The sequence below is a fragment of the Echinops telfairi genome, unplaced genomic scaffold, assembly GCF_000313985.2.
Source record: "Echinops telfairi isolate 266 unplaced genomic scaffold, ASM31398v2 ScPeMD7_70;HRSCAF=299, whole genome shotgun sequence".
Lineage (NCBI taxonomy): Eukaryota > Metazoa > Chordata > Mammalia > Afrosoricida > Tenrecidae > Echinops > Echinops telfairi.
In genome coordinates, this window is record NW_022103968.1 from 11,413,404 (window position 1) to 11,436,311 (window position 22,908).

The 22,908-nt window shown below is 47.4% G+C and overlaps 1 protein-coding gene and 1 non-coding gene across 2 annotated transcripts; one reads left to right on the plus strand and one right to left on the minus strand.

Moving 5' to 3' along the window:
• Positions 1 to 42: 42 nt before the first annotated feature.
• FAM204A (family with sequence similarity 204 member A) lies at positions 43 to 20,262 on the plus strand. The gene is made up of 7 exons (XM_004700907.2): positions 43 to 287; positions 785 to 872; positions 1,017 to 1,047; positions 1,215 to 1,314; positions 5,690 to 5,779; positions 19,250 to 19,356; positions 19,652 to 20,262. Exons 1-7 carry the CDS (start codon positions 51 to 53, stop codon positions 19,701 to 19,703), a joined length of 705 nt encoding a protein of 234 aa, XP_004700964.1. The 5' UTR covers positions 43 to 50; the 3' UTR covers positions 19,704 to 20,262.
• On the minus strand, positions 5,892 to 5,953 carry LOC115870004. The gene has a single exon (XR_004046476.1). It is a non-coding gene; the product is annotated as a U7 small nuclear RNA (small nuclear RNA).
• Positions 20,263 to 22,908: the final 2,646 nt, after the last annotated feature.

Here is a 22,908-nt window from a genome sequence, read left to right on the forward strand (position 1 = left end):
TGTGGTTACTTTATATGTTTACGTTTCTGTTTTGTCTTCTCGAAGACAAGATGTGGAGTGGGTTACTACCACCTGGCCTACACGAAAGTGATGTCGACTCGAATTCTGAAGACGAAGCCACCTCAGAACCGTCCGGACTTCACGGACAGGAAGCGAATGAGGAGCAGATGACTCGAAACCCTTGCACAGCCTCAGACTCACCGGCAGATGGGCCAACGACAGAAGCAGAGGCAAACATCAGTGCACGCGAAGAGTGTCCTTCCGGGATTTCCTTAAATATGTGGAATGTAGGTCTTCTCTGATGTGCTTTTGAGTATGTCTGCCATGGTCAGAATGTCTGGGTTCTTGGGAGAGGAGGTGGAGAAGATGCCCTTAGAACACGTCCACTGTTCGGGGCATCTGTTGTCAAACCGGTGGGCATTTCCGTGATTGCTCTCGGTGTTATTTCGCTAATGAAAGGAATGAGGAAGGCACAGCGGGACTCACTCCGGTGCCTGTCAAGAGATCGGAGGCCTTTCTACTTGCTGTTACCTGTTTATTCATATGAGTTATTGGATTTTATTCTCAGACGATCACCTGACTGACTGTGAAACGAGAGAAGATAAAACCACAGGTGGTGAGGGTCGCAGAGAGTTGAGTTCCTCAGGAACAGAATGACTTTCTTTGAAGTGTGACCTTAATGGACATGAGGATATTTATATTTCACAAGCTTTTCCTTTTTCCTGAATGCATGCCTTGCTTCAAAATGTATATGCAGCTCAATTCCTCTCCCACTTTTATGCAGAAATTTCAAGAATTGCAGAAAAAGCATACAGAACAGAAAACCGCAACCTCAAGATTCCGGAGGAAAAGAGGAAGACGCCCCAGGAAAGGTGACAATTTTAATTTAGTTGTCAGTCACACCGGCATTAATATTAGCCAAAATTGAGGCCAGTGACTTTTCAAAAAGAAAAACAAACCCATAATTTTGAAGTAATAGAATACATGAGTATTAACAATTTGTGAATTATTTTCAGGTAAATTGAAGAATGAAGAAGCCTCTCAAAGGTAAGTTGCATTTTTATTACTTACCTAGACCAGGCAGTCGGGTGGAATTGATACAGATGGACTATATACCAACAAAACTGTTTAAACATAAGACCTAGTAGTCCATTAAAAACCGTCAAATAAAAATGAGTGCATTTTGTCTAAAAGAATCATCTCTCTTCCTCCAGTGAACAGTTCCCAAATGAAAAGCAGTGGAAGGAGCTCACTCAGTATTTTGGGGCCAATGATAGGTTTGATCCCCCTGTAAAAAAGAAAACCGTGGACAAGGTAAGCTCTTTTGTATTGCGTAGTAGAGTAGCCACGAGGATGTGTGTGTGGGGCCTTATCTTCATTAGTAAATTCCATAAAAAGTATCTACTGTGTGCTAAACTGGACGCTAAATACCAATGATTGTATTTGTGAACCTGATGGAGATAAGCAGTAGACATAACAAGCAAGTCTGTGTTACAAATCAATCCTAAGCCACCAAGCAAGAAAAAAGAAAAATAAAGACATTCCCTGGGTAGTCCGGGCAGGCCTTTATTAGAACATGTGATGTCTCAGACCTGAAGGATGAGAGGAACCAGCTTAGAGAGAGTCGGCCAGTGAGGAGGCGGGAAAAGGTCATCCTGGGACATTTGAGCAGCTGAGAGAAGGCCAGCCTGGCTGGAATGGAGTCAGCAAGGAAGAGGAAGAGAGTGACCTAAGACAAGACTGGAGAGGTAGACGGGCAGGGACCACTCTGTGTAGGGCACCGTAAGAAACAGAGTAAGGGATTTAGGTTCTGTGCAGTGGAAATCAGTAAAGTATTTTGGTCAAGGGTGTGACCTGAACTCGTTTACCTTTTAAAAGGTTGACCTGCCTGGTACGTGGCAGGTGGACTATGGAGTGCCCGGTAGATGAGAACAGAACAGTTCAGAGATCATTCTCGGCAGGAGATGATGGCCTGGACAGGAATGGAGCCACGGAGACTGGAGAAGCAGGGCTGGGTTTGATGTACACTTCAGATGAAGGAGCAACAGGGTTGGCTTCTGGCTGGGTTTCTTGTGCGGTGGTGAGGAAGGTTTTCAGGGTGAGAGAGGAGAGACAACCATGCAAAGTTTTGCCTTCCGAGGTGGTGTGGGTAAGACTTGGAAGTGGGGAGGGTTCTGAGTGGGGGCTATCCAGAGTGCAGTTTGGATGCAGGGCTCTGAGAAGAGGTGGCCGGGCAACCTCTGCTCCAAAGAAAGACCGTGAGCGGGAAGGACGTCCAGCCTGCACTCCCACCTCTCGGGTCCTCCCTCTACTTCTTCCGTAGCTACTCTTGTCTGCTGGGCTGCCTTTTACTCCCAGCTCCCATCCAGCTATCTCTAGTGGGAACATCCCTTAAAGCCAGTCACACTGGTAGGTTCCTGGGAGAGACCTTTGCACTGCCTGCCGAGAGCAGGTAGCCTTTGACACGGGTCTCAAAGGAGAATAAGACTTGGCTAAAGGAGGCACGTCACAGACACAGGAAACCTCCCAATGGGCACTGGGCCGGAGGTTCGGAAGTAGAGAGTCACTGTGGACGGAGCTGAGTCCCTGCTGTGAAAGGCCTGGGCTGCTCTTCCAAAGGGGTAAAACAGTGGTCGAGTTTTAGGCTGGGGAGTGACACGAAACCAGCTCTAGGAAGCTAGACGGCCAGTTCAGGGGTAGGTGCGATGGAGTCGGTTCCTACATGCAGCAACATGAACGTGCACTAGGACGATAAACAGCCTGGTCTGGTGCCATCCTCACAGTTGTTCTTGTGTTGGAGCTCATTGTTCCAGCCACCATGTCAGTCCATCTGGATGAGGGCCTTCCTGGTTTCCGCTGCCCCTCTACTCTGCCAAGCATAAGGTCCTTCTCCAGGGACATTGGAGGTAGTTCCACTCTTCTAAAGAAGATGATGAGAACCCTGGAAAAGGGCAGAGGGAGAAATGGAAGGTTAAATGGGAGCAAGGGGTGGCAAGGCAGCGAAGCTGGCAGGATTCTGTCAGGTCCCTCAGAAGGGTCATTCAGGAAGAGATGCAGGCAGGAGGTAATGGGCTTGTTTCTACACATAATAAAATGAAAGACCTTACCTTTGTGGGGCCTTCACTGTGAAGTGCCCAGCAAGTAGCTAGAGTGGTAGCTCTTGGTACAGGTGAGAGGTGAGATGTTTCGGATAATTCAGAGATGCAAACCAACTTATGTAAGCTGGGCTGAGCTCACAGGGCCTTGAAGATACTGCCAGTAAGGGGCAGCAAGAATAGAGAGTGTTAGAGGAGATTTAAGATGGCTCTTTGAAGGGCTAGCTTGAAGGAGGATGACTTTAGTGGACAGAATAGATGACCAAGGAGACAAACAGATGATGTGTGGCATAATGACTGGAGACAGTTTCAGAAGAAGAACGAGGCCAAGAGGGACAGGGTGTTGAGTAGAAGAAGACGTGCTACAGAGGAGAGATGACAGCAGCATAGGACAAAAGCAGTGTGAGGGAAGGGGTGGTCCTGTTTTGTGTGGCGGACATGAAGATAAGAGGGCCCCTGGGGCATGTCAGCGGACAGGATTATGAGCATAGGTGGCTGACTCGTTTGGGGAAGGGAGATGATTCTTGGGAATAGCATGGAGAAGCGGGGCAAGTGCAGATGTTTTCTGAGGTGAGTCAATGGAAGATTGCAGAAAGGATACTTGAGGAGCCTTCAAAAAGTTCGTGGAGAAATGGGATGAAAAGATAATGGGTTTTTTCCAGGAGCCTTTTGAAGCCCCCTCATACATGTCTCTGGTTTCCTTCCCCTTAACTCTTACCCCCTTGGTCTCCACTCGATTAGGAGGTTGAGTTGCCATTGCTGAGAGGGAAAGCGATGGGCTTGAAAGGGTTTGGAAAAGTGGAAGAGACATATGAGCCGGCCTCAAAAGTGGAAACATTCTTTTACATTCCATTCTTCCACAGACTTTTAGAAGCCCTTTATATAAGAACTTCTTAGGAAATGGGAGAACTTTGAGGGCAGAATTGAGTTTGACAGACAGTGTTGCATGAAGCAAGTGCATTGAGTACTTGGGTTTTCTCAGATATTGCTGGGACACTTGCATGTTGATGGGGTTGGGATGGCAGTAACGATGTTGGGAAAAGTTTGAGGTATTACTGAGGTCCTTGCTTCAAGTTGATCCCAACTCAGAAGTGACCCTGTGGAACAGAGTAGAACTGCCCCTGTGGGCTTCCGAGGCTGTAGGTCTCTGTGGAAGGAAATAGCCATACCTTTGTCTCATGACTTAGGTCGGTGGTGCCCATGCGCCAGAGTCCTCTGGGTCGCTGCTGCTCCCCACTCGGAGAATTTGTATATCTAACATGTTCTCAGCGTGAGAACCACTGCCTTAGAGTGTGATTGGAAAAGCTCGATGCTGGGCTGCAGTCTGCGGGGGAGAGATCTGAGGACAGGAGTAGAAAAGGGGCAGTGGACTGAGGCCTGGGAAGCCTCAGGTCCAGGATTCTGAGGGCTGAGTGAACGAAGGTCTCAAGCTCCCGAGGGCTCGGTGGAAAGAGGCCTCTGGATCTGCCCAGGGGCGGGGGTGAGCATGAGGAGAAACTCACTGGGCAGCAGCCCTCTCTGAGGACTTCACGGGCTGTGTCTCCACAATCTTTTTAGGCCCGCCATGTTGTGATTGTTTTTTATATCAACACAGACTGCAGGAACAAGGTTTCTTGAATGAGCAGTAGAGAAAAGAGACCGAGAAGAGTGTGGTGTAGAATGCAGGCTCTGGAGACCCTGTTAGTTTCCTGGGCCTGCTGTGGTTTTTAAGAACAGATGCGTCTTTTCTCTTAGTTTGGGAGCTGGGCCTCGAGAAGGCAGCAGGCTATGCATGCTCGCACTCCCTCCCTCTGTCAGTGCCAGGGGAAGAACCCCCCGTGCCATTCCGCTTCTGGTGGCCATGGGTACTTCCTAGGCTTCTCGACAGAGCCTCACATGCTGCTTCCCCCGCGTGTCCTGCCTCCAAGTTTCTTCTTCCATTTTCTATACCACTCCTCAGAAGGGACTAGGGTCAGGGCTGGTGCTGCTCCAGTGTGACTTCTTTACTCTAACAGATGGCAGCTTCAAGGAAAGCACATTCAGAAATTCTTTGGAAAAATGGAATTAGAAGATGGAATTTTTTTCCCCGGAGCTTTTTTTTGCTGAGCCGGGTTAGGATTTCAGCCTTCTTCCATTTCCCACCCCCTCTCCCATGGGAACAGGTAGGAAGGCCGGCAGGACAGGACACAACTCAAAACCCATGTAATGATGGCCTTGTCCTTTTTCCAGGATAGCAATGCTGTTATGGAGTTGACAGAGGAGTAAGTGAGCTTTCTGGAACCCCTAAACTCAGGCCCCACACAGAGTAGGCAAGGCACTCCATAATGTTGAATGCTTGGTGGCATTTCTTGATGTTCTTGAGGGGGAGTGGAGGCTTCTGAGTTAGTCTCAAGGACCTGGGTTGGGGCCCCCTGTGTTTGTTCCAGAAGTTCCCTGACCAGAGGCCAGCCAGTGAATGGCTGAGCCTTCCTCTGCTCGTCAGTGACTGGGGTGGAACCTTCTGGGTTTTTTGTGATCGGTCCTTGGTCTGAATATGGCTTGCTCCTGTGACAGTCAGCTCAGATGTTGTTTGCCTGCCTTCCCACCTTTCACTCCTAGTGTCTCTTCTCCTCTAGTCGGGTCTGGAGAAGCGCATCGACCAGGCTGTGGAGGCCTGCGATATCGAGAAGGCTGAGGAGCTCAGCGACCAGCTGGCTACTCGGGAGGTGAGTGGATCTGATCGCACCCTGTTTGTATTTCTAAATTTGTGGAAGTGAATAGACTTTTTTTTTTTTAATTGTTATGTACCTGTTTTACTGGTGTGTGTGTGTGCGTGTGTGTGTTTTTCCGGAAAAAAACAGAAAACCTGCTAGACAAATTCTAAAAGAGCTGTAGCACTTAGATGGTTCTTTCTATGATGGACTAAATCCAGTATAAGCAGACTGTGGAGATATTGTAGCTTCAGTTCCAGACCACTACAACAAAGCAAATATCACAATAAAGCAGGTGACTGGAGTACTTTTAGTTTCCCTGTGAGTGGAGAAATTAATGATAGTTCACACTGTGCTGCAGTCTAGGAAGTGCCTTGGCAATATGAAAAAGTTTGAAGTTGTGAGGGAGTCACCAAAACGTGTCAGAGACATGAAGCGAGCCCAGGCAGTCGGAAAACGGTGCTGAGAGTGCACCATAGCATTGCCACAGACCTTCGATGTGTTTGAGGGAGAGAAAGAAGGGAGGGAGGGGTGAGAGAGCTCGAGCGGGCGCTGTCTGGGAAGCACAGGAAAGCACAGAGCAATAAAAGGACTGGGCCTGTATCGACCACTTTCATCGAAGATTTTCCTTCAGTCCATTTTCTTCCATTTCATCTTGCTATTTATTTAGAAATGCTTGACTTTATTTTCGTCTTTCATGCCTTTATTTCATGCGGCCTGAAACTTGCTGCTGGAATAATCCATGAGGGCTAGTCAACCCCATGTGACACCAATCCAAAGCTGAGGGGCGGGGGCTGCAAAAACAGATGCCTACACTTTATCCTGTATGAGCTAGAGGAGCCAAGCTCTGAATTTCCAGGGGTTACTGAGTCAATTTTTGTCTGAAAAGGGGGTGGTTGGCCAAATCAGTTTGGGAACCTGTGTGCTAGATAATCCATCCTTCTTATTAGTTGCCTTTGAAAACAGAAAGAAAAGAATTTTGCTCTCTCTTTTCCTGTTTGCCTACCCGCACCCACCCACTCACTCAGCCCCTGTAACCACTAATCTTTTGTCCCCATGAAATTGCTACTCTAGATCCTTGATAAAAATGGCATCGTACCATATTTCATCTTCTGTGTAGGGCTCATTTGACTGACTTAGCATCCTATTTTAGGGGCTCATCCACGTGTTGCCATTTGTCGGAGCCTTCTGTCTCGGGTTGACGAGGCCTCCTTCCGCTAGCAGCCCAGCCCCTTGTATTTATTCATCCCCTGCTCTATTGATGGCTCCTGGGTTGTTCCCCCCCCCCCACTGTTGAGAATGAGGTCTTTCCTTAGGTGGCGGTGCTCCTGTTCCAACTTAGGGTCAATCTTGCGCTTTCAGTTTGCCAGTATTCCCTTTCACCTTTCAAGTAGCCATGTTTTGACTTAGTTCATTGCCAGGATAGCACTTCATTATGCTACTTAGAAAGCAGTTTCATTGTGAAACAATTAATCCAATGGTGTGCTGAAAGTCGCCACCTACCGAGTAGGATCTCGGAGTTATAGTTTAACTCGTGCCTTCTTTAGAGTGCAGGACACCGCAGCATGGCTTCCAGTCAACTTTGTGCCCAAAGCTCACCTTTGAAATGTCCTTCCTCCCCAGACAGCATCTGCTGTTTGTGAGGACGTGGACTGTTTTGTCACTGGAAACTTGGGTCTTCATAGACATGCTGTTAGAAGTAGTGTATAAGTTTCTTGACTAGCGTGTTAGTCCATGCTGACTGGAGGAAGAAAGAGAGAGTAGCATCTGCTTCTGTACAGATTACTGCCCGGGAAAATCTACGGGCAGCTCTGTGCTCTAGGGTGGCTGAGTCCAGATCAATTGGATGGCAGCGGGTTTGGGTTTTGGGGTGTGACCATGGCAAGGTGAGAGAATGGGGTGGAGGGACATTGCTTGTGGAGGTGGAAAGACTTGACTACAAGACCGAGGGCACCAGAGAACATAATGTTGGGTGGAAGACGCCGGTATGAAACTCGTCCATAATGTTGGGTGGAAGACGCCGGTATGAAACTCGTCAGTGCAGTGTCCTCTCCCAGCTAAGAGGTTGAGGACTCAGCTGCTAACTGAAAAGCAGCGTGCCGGGGCCTTCCTGCCCCATCTGGCAGAGTTGCTGTGAATCAATGGTTTCCTAAAGCAGGGCCTTGGATGGGATGGGGTGGGATCACCAGGAGACGCTCCGCCCACCAGTGCTCAGCAGTTAATGCCAGCCTGCTCTACCTTGCTAGTTGTCTCTGTGAGCTTCCCTTTCTTTTGGCTGAGGAAGCTGCTCATCAAAGCAGACAGAATTCTGCCCTCTTGGATGCAGAATGTGTGTGTCCTTGGAGGCCGTTGGGCTCTAGCTTTTGTGTTTTGTTTTGTTTTGTCAGACTGCTATTTTAAAAATGGAAATGGAATAATACTGTTGACTAGGTATTTTCCATTTACCCATGCGGGCATGATCTCAAACAACGAAGGGTTATTAGCTGTCACAGTTTATAACAAATGAGATCACTTGCGATCTACGTGATATTCTGGCACTTCCAGGGATAGTGAACATTTTTTCTGAAGTGCTCTCTTTGCTTCCATACGAATATAATTCTTTGTTCTGGTAAAAAGAAATTAAATTTATTTAGTGTGGGATTAAAGAATTCTGATTAAAAGGAAAACAATCATTTGAGCCCCATTCTTTTCCCAAAGTGGAAAAACATCTGGAAAACGTTTGCTGTTCAGACCCAGGCATTGGAAAGATACTGATGCCATGGTAGTTAAGCACCCATGAAGAGTAACTAAAGTAATCAAGACTGAATTCTTGAATAAATATTTCAGTTTGCAATTTAATTTTTCCTGCTTATTCCTTCGATGCCCATCACGGAGGGTGCGGGAGAGGGGATTTTGAGAAGGAAGTGCTGTGAGTTTGCGGCAGGGTCCCTTTATGGATGAAGCAAACGCAGGAGGCGTCCGTTTGGAAATGAGGTGCATTGCGGTTTATCCCAGCACCACGCTCTTTACTGAGAAGCCGTGACTGGGGCCTGCTGATAAAGCCGTTGCTCGGGGGCAAGATCCCAGAGTTGCCGGAGCCTTTTCTGACCTTAATAAGTGGAACGAATTCGTGATGTTGAACATTAAGCCTGTGAAACCACTAGGGCGGCAGAACTGTGTCTACAAGTCGGCGTAGAAAAGGCAGGCCCTTATCGCACAGGTCAAGCAAAAGGCCATCGGTGCCCTGCCGCCCTGGCACGGCACCACATCCCCGACAGGGTGGTGACATGAAGCTGGGTGTGATCTGGTTTGGGGGCACAACTTCCGCTCACCTGTTTGAATGCCAGCAGCATCCAGTATTGTGGTTGCTTTGGGACTGCCTGCCTTTTGGAGAAATACTTAGTTGTTGACAACTAAATCTTAGAGGAGACTGTAGAAAAATATACTTGGATTAAGTCATACTGCTGAAACTTTATACATTTTGAACAAAAAGGAACGTGTGTGTGTGTGTATACATACATATATGCATATAGAGACATGTATGCACAAGTGGGTGTGTGTAATGGCATAAGTATTTGAGCACATATGTGGCTTGTTAACTTCAGGCTAGAGCAGGAAGTACATTCCATTCATTGGTGGCAATTCCTGAAAATGCCATCCTCTGGTCCTGGGTCTCTCTTGACACATAGAAGTTACAGTGTAGAGCAGAGCAATTTCTAGAAACAAGAATTTTAAAATAAAACACCAAACCTAGGTTCACCTGAGAAGGTTGCTTTTAGGCTGACTCTTACATTTTGGAAAGAGGATTTACCAGGAACCTTCGCATTGGCCTGCCTTGGGGAACAAACAGCTGGATTTGCTGGCAGACCAGTGGATCTCTATCATGGAAGGAGCCACATCTACTTAAGCTTGGCAGCTTGTTAGCTGTACCTGGACGGATGGTGTCCGGGCAGTAGTGAAGAGGGAAGAGAGGTGGCCTGTGTGGTGCTATCTGAGCTTGCATAGCTTCCGCCCATACATAGAGCGTGCTTCCTGTAAGTGACACGCAGGGGGGCCTTTGATAGCACCAAGTCAACTTGGAAAGATCAGTTCATACTTTCCGTTGTAACCTTATTGCCACTGTGCCCAGCCAGCTAAGTTTAGCCATGCTGTTCTTGGAGAATTTGAAGGGTATTAATATTTACATTCGAGATATTTTTATTGTAATCCACTATCAACTTTGCTTGGGCCCAAAACCTTTGATTTTGAGAATGATATGATAAAGTGTTTCATATTTTAAATTTTCTTGGACTTTCAAATGAGAACCTGAGGCCATGGCTGCAGTTCAGAGTGCTACTGAGCATAAAGTTTATTTAGCATCTAACCACGGAATCACAAATACCAATAGTGGGAAAAGCGCCCCCATGTTCTCATCTACACAGACACATAAACGTATTTCCAAGATGAATTAAACAGAACTTAATTTTGTTAGAGTACTGAAAGTTTTGGATAGTAAAGCATAAGGAAAGTTAATGTTGATATAATGATAATTTATTGATATGTAAATAAAGAAGGTAGCTATGGCTCTTTAAAAAAAAAAACAAACCCAAAGTTTAAATTGCTTTAGTTATATTCTAAGTGAATTAAAAATGTTTTTTAAAATTTGAGCCAATTATTAATTTGCAGCTCAAACACTATTTTAGACCAATTTCTAAGACAACGTGGAGGCATTTTTATTGAAGAAGTATATGTACACACGAGTTGAGGGCAGGGGTTCTCAACCTTCCTAATGCCATGACCCTTTTACGGTTCCTCGTGTTGTGGTGACCCCCCCAACCATAAAGTTATTTTCTTGGCTAATTAATAACTGTCATTTTGCTACTGTTATGAATTGTGCAATCCCTGTGAAAGGGTCATTTGACCTCCAGAGGGGTCATGACCCACAGGTTGAGAACCATTGCTTCAGAGGAACAAAAAGCTTCATCCTTCTGTGGAAGGACTGGTGGATTAGAACCATCGACCTTAGGGTTAGCAGTCCAGTGCTTAACTGACTACACCCAGACCTCCCTACAAAAGACCAACATTACTATCTGTTTTCTCCAACCAAAAAAAATCTGAAGAGGATTTTTGCTTTTACAAAGAAGTGAAGCTAGCTGTTTTGCAGCGAGCTTTTAAGAGGCAGCGCATATCCCGAGCAGCTAGCATGGTGTCTCCACAATTCTTTCCTGGGAACTACACGCAGCAGTAGCCCCCCTAATTTTGACCTGTGTCCGCTAGCACTATATTCATGTTATTGTAGATATTTTTTGTGGTGTTCGATTTGATTTGGGAGGTGATGGGATCAGGGACTGATCAAGTATTTTTCATACACCAATGCCGGTTGCTGCCTCACTTTGTGGTATTTTGGCTTAAGAAAGGATTTGTAGGAGCACTGTGCATTCAGACAACCAGAACCCTGTGAACAAATCAGAAGCTAGATTTTTAACAAGATCCTGGTGATGCGCTTCTTTTGAAATTGTGGATTCTGATTCCGGAGTGGAAATGCAAGTTCTCAGCCGGGGGTCCAACCAGAGAGAAGCAGTGGGAAGACCTGGGATGAGCTGGCCCTTGGGTCAGAGGTCAGCATTTCCGGTCCAGATTATTGTTGGCTGGTATCTCCAGAAGCTGGATGCTGCAGCGTAGCCTTTCCTCTGGGTTAATTTCATGTAGCCGTAAGTGGCCTGTTTGTTGTCTTGACCGAACAGGGGCTTGGAAGCCCACGTCCTTCCAAAAACCTGGAGCCTCCCCAAATCATACAGACTCCAGGGATTTACCTGTCAACCTCCTGGGAGCCTACGCCGACCTTGAATTCAGAACGGAGACATGTTTGAATTTACGAACTGCAGTCAAAGATGATAACTTTAAAGTTATTTCCAGACTATGCTATTTTCAAAGCTGTGTATTTTTAGGAGGTGTTTGTGCACCAAACAAGCAAGCAAGCAAGCAGAAGTGAAAGACTTATTGCAGCGAAGTCAATCTGGTGACTTGAAACCCTTTATTCTGTCTTCTCTTGGGTTTTTCCCACAACTCCTTTCTTTGGGTAAAAATATCTTGACAACCATGTTTCTAAGGTAAAAAATGTGTTCTGTTCCGAGCCGAGCAGTGCACTCCAATTAGCTCGCTGTTCTCAGAATTTACACGGGAACCTGTGACCCGACCGAAGACTGGTAGGCACTTTCTCTTTTCTTAATTATGGCGATTTCTAGCCACCGAGGACTGTGTAAACAGTACAAATGCACCGAGTATTATTTGTGTGTATGTATTACAAACTCAAAATGAAATATCTCCACATTTTCTGGTTCCTGGGATGTACTTTGAAAAATACTCTCTATTCTCAGGTTGGGCTCAGAAAGCAAAAAGTGGGTTCAATGCTTATTGCCTGCAAAGTCTCCGGGCTGTCTAGTGAGAGATTTTATTTCCTGCTGTCAAAATGAAATACAGTAAAATTGTACTGCTCTATTTCTGTTTGTTTTTTTCCCTTTCCCTCCCTCCCCCTACCTCATCTTCCACCCAACCCGCCCAGGGAATAGTGTTTAGGACCATTCCTTGTCTTTGTGGTGTATTTCCCTGAAGGCTGTGGTAAGGAGGGCAGGGCAGTGATGGGGCAAAGAATCCCCCTGCAGCCGCCTGCTAGCCAGGGTTGGCGGGAAGCCTCATCAGCCAGCTCCTGTGAGGACAGGCACTTGGCTTGGGGAGGGGCTCTGGGTCTGGTAAGGGCACCTCCCCTCCGATGAAGGGGCTGTCTAGGGAACTGGTCGCTGGTCCGGTCCTCCTTTCCTCTGCCGGCCCTTTCCTGGCTTGTATAGGCCGGTTCCCTTTAAATGGTGGCTTTCCTTCCTGTAAGCCTGTTCTCTAAGTAGTTCTTAGAAGTAGTTCAATGGTTACACGGGGAGGACCAGATAGTTGCCAGGGACCTTGAGTTCCTTTGCATCTGGCAAGACTGTGTACCGTCTGAACGCACAGTGTCGTGCTACCTTGGAAATCACACCCCGGCGCTGATTTTCCAGGGGCAGTAGGTAGCCCTGCCACCACCGAGGCCGACCTGCTGGGCCAGGCCGGTGGGGCAGGGCCGCTGAGCGGCACAGTGGCCGTGCCCTGGCCCACGGGGAGAGAGATCCCCAAGCCAGGGAAGCCTTGGGGCTGGACCAGCAGGGCTTCGCAGATCTCCTGGCAGGGGGATGCGCATTTTTAACCTTTGGGGTGTGATTGGGCGATCACCTAGAAGGGCCGTCCTCCTGCGTGCTCTTAATTATGTTGATCTGTGCTTTTAACCAACCTTAAAAAAAGATTTCAGATGTTACAAGTCTCATTAAAGAGACAGACAAAGCACAGTTTATACTGTAGATTTTTTCTGCAGTTCAATTAATCAGCATGTTTTCTCTTTTAATTAAAACCATTTTAGTAAATTAAAGCCCACAGCAAAACACATATATAATTTGTTTGTAATTAGCTCTTAATTGGTGGTAGTTGAAGCTTAGCACCCTTGGTTTCTTTCTTCATGATTGCCATTTTATTAGCAGCCAGTCATTAATTAATCTTTTTCTAATTAGCTTATAAAACTGTTGATGGCACATTATTGTAAATGTGATTTTAAGTTCAAAGCTTGTTAATAAGCTTTCTTACTCAGAAGAACAGAGATAAAGAAATTGCTGAAAACAGTACTGCAGTTCTTTTTAAAAACTCTTTCTTATGGGGACTAAAGCATCTCACAGCTGATGGCTCCTGTTGTCATGTTTCTCCTCTGAATGGAGGGAGTTGCTTGACTATGAATGCCTATATCTGGAGTAATTTCAACAGTCTAACATCTTTTCTCCCTCATTGGGATTACATATCATTGGAAGCCTTAATCGTCATCATTAAAACAGGTGTTATGTAAACTATTTCACGATGTAAAATATGTGAATCCAAGGACATATTCTCATACCTCCTGGGCCAAATGCATACACTGGATAAATTGCCGGGTGGCCCCCATATATGATTTCATATGGAATATATGTGCACACCTGGACACATATGTGCACATAAAAGTCCATAGCTTTTTGATGTGCCTTTAAAAACAAGCTTTCTTGGGTTATGGTTTGAAATAGAAGCCATGGTGCTCTGATGGATATGAAATTGCCAGCATCAAGACAAATGATTGTGTGTACACACATATGTGCAAAGATAGGACACACACCTATGCAGACCCATGCATGTACCTTTTTATTTCTTTTTTAAGTCATTTTATTGGGGGCGCGTACAACTCTTATCACAATCCATACATCCATCCATTGTGTCAAGCACATTTGTCAGCATGTACATTTTAAGATGGCAGCACAATTAGGGAACGGCGAGAAAAGGAAACTTGATTGCAAGTCAGTTCCAATGACTGGAGGGGGCCTGGCTTAGTTGCGGATTCCAGAGAGGGCTTGGGCCCCTCAGGTGTGGTTTGGGGCTCAGCCCAGAGCCAACGACCTGAATCTCCTTTGGCCGGGTGCACACCAGATCTGAGGTATGGTTTGGGGGAAGCACACCCGCCCCACCACTGCATTCTTTCCTGCGGTGCACGCCCCACCATCTCCCAGACCGCGAGGCCTCTGGGCTGTTTACCACTGTTAGCACAAAGTTTGGAAAGCTCTTAAAAAAACAAACAAACAAACCCCCAAAACAAAAAAACACACCCGCCTCCAACAGCGTCTGTCACTGGAGGTGCTTTCTCAGCTCGATTGTTGAACTTCGCGTGCAGAGACCTTTTCTGATGCCACGCAAGACACACTAGAAACAGATAGCTGACAAGGAAAAAATTAAAAATTGGATAAAAAGTAAATGAATAATGTCATATTACTAAAAAGACGAGAGGCTAATTTGTGCCGACTTTTTGCTAATTTTGTTCAAGCCTCAAAATGAGGAGCTGTCCCCCGCTCCGTGCAGCTCTGATGACAGTGCCAATGATCCATGAAATAAGCTGCCGCCGGCTTTGTTCTGATAAGAATGAACAAATCTCCACAATGTTCGGCTCCCAGAATCTCATTTTCATACTTGCATGCAGGCGAAAAGAAATAAGCTGTTTGCAGGCTTGATTAATCAGACATTGGAGGGGGTTTTGTCTCTTTGATCTCTTTCGTCTCCTAGGTAACTTGCTTGACATTAATGTTGAGCTTGAGTAAAGACAATCAGGAATTGTCGACCAAACTGATATAAAAATTAAAGACCTTAACACTTTAAGTGCTCCGGTAATGGTTCCGCTTTACTTCAGAAAACATCTGTTTTCATTTAATTAAAGCACAAAAGAGAATGGCATAAATATTTCTCATAGAGACCCATTATTCCATAAAAAGTTAAAGTATGATAATTGCTATTTTCAAATCAGTGCCTTGAAAGTGTTCAAAAGGGAGGGAAACTTCATAAATCTGTGCTGGCCAGTAATTTTTGCGACGAGTAAAATGCTTGACGAAGTGGACGTGAGGTGTACAGCTTTGCTCCGTGGAGCTGTTTGGGGGTCAGATGCTGCAGTGATTGTCGGCTCACTTCCTCCTGGCAAGATTTGGCCAGGAAACCGAACTTGATTTGGCAAGTTTGTCTTTTAAAAACCTGTGCCCCATTACAGGGATGTGCCATTATATCTATTTTACAACCCGCGATGATTTACACGCGCTAAACCTGTAAAATTGAAAGGAATTAAAAAAATGTCGCCTTGCATTTGCCGGGGGTTATGCAGCCGCTTGTACAAATCTTCCAAGTGGCTGTAGAGATGAATGCCTCCAGGGTCCAGCCAGGGCCCTGCTTTTCCAACCAGCTAAAGCCCTTATCTTAAGTCCAAGCAAAGTACCATTAATCTTTGTGAAAGACCTTTTATGGCTTTTAATATATCCCAAATTAGAACATTTTACACCCTTGGTTCCTGAAATATGGTGATAAAAAGCCTTTAGAGCTTAATTTTCTTTACCGCATGCTCTGACCAATTTGCAGTTCTTTGTGATAATGTTTAGACACCTTAATTAAAATGCAGCAAAATATTGGGTGTTCTATATGGAAAATGCTGATACTTTGGCTATGCATACGGGGGGTGGGGGAGACCCTCTGTACACACGTACACACATATAAATATATATATATATATATATTTTTTTTTTCTTTTGAAGACATTGCTTTTCAAACTGGGTTGCTATAGTTATCTGATGACCCGAAACTGTTTTTACTTTAAAAACCATTGAGCAAGCTTTTGTGATGTTTACACAGGGCATGGAGGTGCATTTTTCTCCCAGACAGAAGCAGAAAGGATATTCTCCGTGGCCTAGATTCGCGTTTTGTAATAGCGAACCACCACAGCACGATGCTCGCTTGTGTTCAGGAGATGGGCTCATCATCCAGCCTGGGAAAAATGTATTGCTTCTCAACTGCCTCCTCTGTGGGCTGGCTTAGCATCCCCTAGAATTGGGGGTGGGGAGTCCATCATGTTCCTTTCTTCCCAGGAGTAGGTGAAACACCTTCATCATAACCGTGTGGAGGGCATGCAAATGGATAGGACTTTTCATCACCAGCGGAGGCAAAACCATGTCTCCGGCGAAGTAGGCGGGCCAGGCTTGTGCTGAGCGTGCCTTGTCGCCTCAGTCAGTGAGAAAGAAGGACCCGGGGTGCTGCCAGGTACCGAGGCCAGTCGTGCCCTTGCTCGGTTCCTCTCAGTGCGCAGTCCCAGGTATTAAGAGTGCGGGGCCTCCCTCTGCTCGGCCGAGGGCCAGGCCTTATCCCGGGCGCTGTTGCTGGAGAACAATAAGCTCAGCCTTGTCAGGACCAAGAGGTTCCTTCCGGTCTGGGCGCTGAGCTGTTCCTCTAGCTTTGCCTGTCCCAAGGCTGGAAAACCCAGATGAAGAGTTTCAATAGGTTCCAAGTGCACACGTCACTGAAGTCGGGGGGTGGGGGAGTGGGGGGGACTGGAACCGCTGTGTACGGTGGAAACCTGTCCGAGCAGGAAAACCCAGAGGGCCCCCACCAAAGTGCGAGATGGGAAAGTGGCAGAGCAGGCCCCCGTGCTCTGGCACCGCTCTCCCAGCTCTCGCCGTGCATCTTCTTGGACAAGTGTCAGGGAATCATTTGACGGACTGGCTGCTAGGGCTTGTCTGGCAAAAACAGTTCAGGTCATTTTTGTGACACTTGCCCAAAGTTGGAGGCTCCCATTTAAATGTAAGAACAGCCAGCTGAGTAGGGGTTACATTTTTTATAGGGACTCGTTGAACCTGTGACGTATAACAGACTTGCACTTGACGTGTCATGGGTAGAAATGGAGAAGAGACCAAATATTCCATGTGACTGTGGAGCGAGCCATCTTGGATCTGAAACGTACACACCTGCAGGAGGCCTCTCTGCTCACCCACTGTCCCGTTGCTGCCCCCCCCTCCCCCCGCCCGCACCCCCCAGCTGTGTGAGTAGTTCTGCCTAGTGAACTGTGAGCGGAGAGTGACTGAAAGAATTTAAGGGCCAGTGTGAGCCCTTGCAGCCCCTTGTTCTGGCTTCGTGTCCCTCAAAATCACGCTGCTGGCACTGCCGGACACAGCAGAGCCCCGCTAGTCCAGAGAAGGGAAGCAGGGAGCGAATTGGGGCCATCGAGTGGGGGCTTTATTTGGCACCACAGTGGTGACTTGCCTAATCTGACAGCTGCTAACTTGATTCTTAGATTGACATGTAGTTTCTGGGTGAACAGGAAAGCCACTATTGTGGGAAAGTGGGCCACAGCATCCTCTGGAGTTTCAGCCCTTCAGGCATCAGCCCATTGTAGTGGTTCTTGGCGTGAATGACTTTTCCCATGATTAAGAACAGGGACTGAAAAGAACCCCCAATGATCTAGGCCCACATCGAAACCGCTGTGTGGGACTAGCCCTGTGTGGAAGTCGGCCCTGGGTGGTTCAGTACTGGCGCCCCCAGGATAGTGCCTGGCAAGACCAGCACATGGCGCCCCAGTGGTATTTGTGGGATAGGTGTTGACCTTACATCCGTAGGGTTCTAGTTTGGGAAGGACAGTGAGCTCTCTCCAGTCACCATCCGTCATTCTCTCTTGAGTGGCTGTCCTGTTGTCGTTGACCAATGCTGCCCCGCGGTTTGTCAGCTCACTTCCATTAGCTGCCTTCCTCTCTATATCAACACTTCCCTGGGCTAGAAAGTCAGGTGTCTCTTGGCTCTGATGAACCGACTCTAGTCAGTGGTGGAGTGGGTGACTGCAAGGTCAGCTGTTTGAACCCACCCCTCTGCGGGAGAAAGAAGAGGCCATCTGCTCCCTTAAAGACAGAGGAAGTTCATTCTACTCTGGCCCGAGGGGATGTTGGGAGTGGGAATCGACTCGATGGCAGTGAGTGTGGTTTGGGGGAGCCCTGGGCTTGTTTACTCCGTATATGGTGCTCCCTGAAGAAGACCGCTCTCCGAGGCCTGCCGACAGTGCCACCAAGCCTGCCCACCCTCACCGCCTTCATTGCCTGCCTGCCTGCCTGGGAAGCTCTTTGCCTCCTCCTGGCTTTTGTGCTGGGGAGCAGAGCCCCACAGCCCCAGCTTCAAGACGTTGGCTTCCGAGTGCCTTCCAGGTCATTTCTTGCCTCCCAAGACTGCCTGCCCTTGAATGCAGGGGTAAAAGTGGCTAGGGACACCCAGAAGCGGTTTTTAGCCTTTGATGTTTAAACTGGGTCTTAACAGATATGTTAGAACTGTCCATGTGCATGGGCATTTTAAAAAGAAGCCCACAGAGCCCAAGTGTCTGGCTGAGCTGCAACTGCTGCCTGTGGGACTCTGCAGCTGAGGGCTGGGGCCAAAGAGTGGGAACCCGGATGATGGCTAGAGGCCAAGGGGCCGTGGGCAGCCAGAGAGCAAAGTTGATGTTGAGTTGAGGACTTCCAGGAGGAGGCATTTACTTGGATGAATGAACAAGGGCTGGCAGAGGCCACGCAGTGGTCCGGGGCCCCCGGGCCCCAGCCTTTCCCTCTGAGCACCTCTCTCTTTCTGCCCTCAGTGAATTCAGAGCGTTCGGTCAGCCATACCGAAAGTGCATTTATGGAGGAGTAATTAGCTTTCCCATGTTTTATTAATCACATCTATAACTGCCAATCAGAGTTCCTGATGAGCAGGCGATAACTGGAGTGACCATACTGAGTTGCTATAATTCTAGCCCAGAGCAAAGGCACTTGATGTCTCTGTCAGTCTGTGCCGCCTTATCAGGGGTGAGTTCCCATTCAGCCCACTGAAATGCTGCCAGGGCCTTATTACTACCTTTGTAGTCCCTCGGGGCTTCCATCTGGGAAGGCGTGCCGCCCAGGAGGCTGGTCCAGCCGGGGCGAGGGGCTTTGGTGGGAGGGAAGGGTCAGAGGGGCCAACCTTACAGACTCATTGTGCTTCAGTTTTATAATTAGAACTTTTCGGATTTGTAGGCATGGTTTTCTTATCTACAGGTTCCCAAGCATTTGCACTGTAATTTCTGTAGTCATTGGAAGATTGGTCTTCACGTTGTTTTTCCTCCTTTGCAATTCTTAGCTTGGTGTTAAAATCGCCAAAGCGATCGCCTGCCACAACTTTGTGAAAGCCAAAAAGGAAGCGGAGAATTCACAGGTGGTTCGCAAAAAGAAGAAGCTGGCGTGGGGGTGAGTCTGAGCTTTTGCGTCGTGATCGATGAGTGTCATGTGGGTCCCAGAGACCCTGCTAACACCCCTGGTACTTCATGTGTACTTTGATCCATTTTGTCCCTTAGAACTTGGGATGTTCTATCAGATTTTAGCTGGGCTGGCCCCTCTCCCGAGGCTCGATGTTGGTGTTGTAATCGTCCTGTTGGGAGATGTTTCCGTTGGCTTAACTTTGGGCACTCCCCAGATGTGCTGCTTTAGCCAAAGCTGCTTTGTTTTCAAAACGAATCGAGACTTGTTGTGCTCTTCATTTCAGATTTGAAGCAAAGAAGAGATGGGAAACCAAGAGCAACATGGGCTATATGTGACTTGCCAGAGAGCTTCCAGATCTTTCTAGACTGAGTCCCAGGGCTCCTCGATGCCATGGAGTGATGATCTTGTTTGTGTTAAAGAACACTGGGACGCTGGCAGAAGGGGACGGCTAAGCATGGCATTGGGGAGCTGATTATCCAGCCTCTGGGACCTCTTTCTAAGGAGCTTGATCCTTCTGCGGCAGAGCCTTCTGTGCCTGGCTCAAGATCAGCGAGCGACTCCCAGCGAAGGGAGGGGACGAGCATGCTTATAGATGTTGGCCCACGGTGTCACCTCTCGTCGCCTTCATGTCGGTGTGGGGTTTGGTCACCTTTCTTCTGGAACCTGGCTCTTCAAGGGGGGTATTTGTTTATAATGGATTGGTCGTAAGTGCTAAGAAAGTCTCGCTTGATCCTGCCTTTTACCCGTGGCTCTAACCACCTTAGCACATGATAAAGGTAATTATTGACTCTTTCCTGGGAGACGGCAGAGTTGATATTTCACAGCTACATGGTGAAAGCACTTTTTGTGTACTGTCAGATAAACTATTTCAATAAAAAATACTGTAAGACTGCAGTATCTGGAGGATGATTTAAATTCCGCTCTGCCCGGAACTGTCTCCTTCAGTCTCCCTCTCAGCCATGTCATTCTTTAAATGATGGAATGGTCCCTAGAAGAGAGAATGGTATAATTGTATTAAAATGACAGCGTTCACTCAGGCCAGTGTCACTTTGAGCCTTCTAAGAACATAGTCTCATTGTTTCCCCGCCTCTTCCCGTTCGTCGGACAAAGGCAGGATCAGTGATGGACTACTGCTGGGCAGTCGTGGCCGTGAGCTGTGCATCTCCTGGTCCTCCCTGGGAGGGGCGTGGAGCAGGCACTCGATCAGCTGGACACTGGCTCCTGTGTCGGGCCCAGGCCGCTGGCACTGCCCAGTGCCCGGCCCTGGGGGTTGAAGGCGGTGCTGCTTGAGGTGGTCTGCAGTGCACCTCTGTCGTCCTCCACCTTACTCAGAGGTTCTGCTGGCTGGTTGCCCAATCTAAGTTCTCTCTGGGGGCTAATGCCACCAGGACATAGAAAATGAGCCATGGCTATAATCAATGGGATGCTTTTGTTAGTTTCTGACGTGGATGATGGTACAAGCATGTTTTATGATGGTATGTTCTAGAAAAACCCAAAGTAACCTCACTGCCATCGTGTCAATGCCAACTCATAGCAACCCTAGAGGATGGTAGAAGTGCCCCTATGAGTTTCCCAGACCGTAACTCTTTATTGAGCAGAAAACCCATCTCTCTCCCAGGGAGTAGCCTGTGGTTTCAAACTGCTGACCTTGCAGTTAACAGCACAGTGTATAAGCACTACACCACCAGGGCTCTAGAATAAGTGAATAGATGTACCAGCTACTTTTTAAGAAAGCAAACCTCATCTTCTTTGTACTTGGTTGAGAAAAGCTGGTATCGCTAATGCAAAATGTAAGGCAAATTGTGTGTCTGTTAACAAAATTTGTCATCCCAAGGTAACCGGACAGAACATGGTCAGATCATTTCTTGTGCCGCAGTTGTCCCTGTGCTGTGTGGCTGATAGAACACTGCACTGTGTGCCCACCACATCCCGTTTCAAACATCTGTAGTGGAAGACAAGCTAAGCGAGTTGGAGCCCTTCCCCTAAAAGTGGAAGCAGGATGCCTGCTGCCCATCCAGAGATCTGGTCTGAAGCCATAAACATGCCCTCTTGGAGCAGGCGGGTGCATAAAGTCCCAAATGGGCTTTCCCGTTTCCTTGGCCTTCAGGCATGGAATGACCCTTGCAGAGTGGCCCCTGGCAGGGTCTGATATAGGGAGCCCCCAACCAGAAGGCCACTGGTATGGCTCTTCAGCCTGCCCCAGTGCCCTCCTCTGGGCCCTCTGGTAGAGCAACTGCCTATTATATCAGCCCTCTTTGGGGCATAGCTTGTGCAAAGTCCTGAAGCTTTTAGGGAAGGCCCAGCACTGGAGGATGCTGAGTACTGGGGGAGGAGGGAGAGGGGCTGCTGCTGGCCTATTGGGACCAGTTTCACCAGCTGGGATGGGGGAGTAGACAGTTTGCTCACGAGAGCAGGAAAATGGGACAGTATTTCCTAGACTGCTAGTGTTGCTCAGAGTGCCCTGCTCATTCCGGGTACCGGGAAGCCCAGGTTCTTTTTTGATCAGTTATAACTTGTGTCCCTGAAGCTTGGACATGCATGTGCCCTATCCCCAGAGTGCCTGAATGAGGCCAGTGACGTGGATGGCGGCAGTTAATGTTCACTGAGATCAGTGGGATCCGGGCCAGCGATGTGGCATTATTGGAACCGTGATTTACCGTCAAGTCCTTGAGGCGAACACAACTTGCCAAAGCACAGTCATTGTGAGCTTTATAGCACTGGTTCTGAGAAGTCGAGTCGGGTGGTACATTTTTGTTTGGGAACCCTCAGGAGGTTTCTGGTTTTCAACAGAGCATTCTATTTCTTTCACCAAAAGGAGAGTTGGAATACATAATTTCAGGTTTGCTATAATTAGTTCTGATGACAGTTAAATACCTCGCCAAGACTGTAAATCAGTAGTTAAACAGGTTTCTGTAACTGATTGTAAATCTCCAGCCCGTGTGTTAAGTACACTGCCGTTCCCCCCCAGACAGACAGACAGACAGGGGAGAGACAGGTGACGTGTTATCTGCACTTGACTAGCAGCTTAGATCGTCATGTCTGAAGTCTGCTGATTTCTTTGAGACCTTTTGCCTAAAATGTTATCTTGGAAAGATTGTAATGATTTCATTCTGCTGAGGAATGGTCTTCATTTTAATTCTCAAGCTAGGGAATTCTTTGTTAAAGATACCATTTTGTAAGAAATGCGTATAGAAAAGTCGATGTGTAGAGATCTAAATACAGACATGTACATATGTAAATATATTTATATACGATGAGGGGGAAATAAATGTATGTACATATATTTATAGGTTTAGTATTGAGGAAACAGATGGACAGTGGGCCCCTACTCAAGTACTCCTTCAACGCAAGAACACTTTGTTCTAATAATTCAGCAGTCTGAGCTGCTCACCTTTCCAACACGATCGCTGAAGACCAAGTGGGTATATAGGCAAATAGAAAGCACACCAGCCTGTCCTGACACAATTGCTGAAGACAAAGCGGGTGAATAAGCGAAAGTGGTGAAGAAAGCTGATGGTGGCCAGCTATCAAAAGATATAG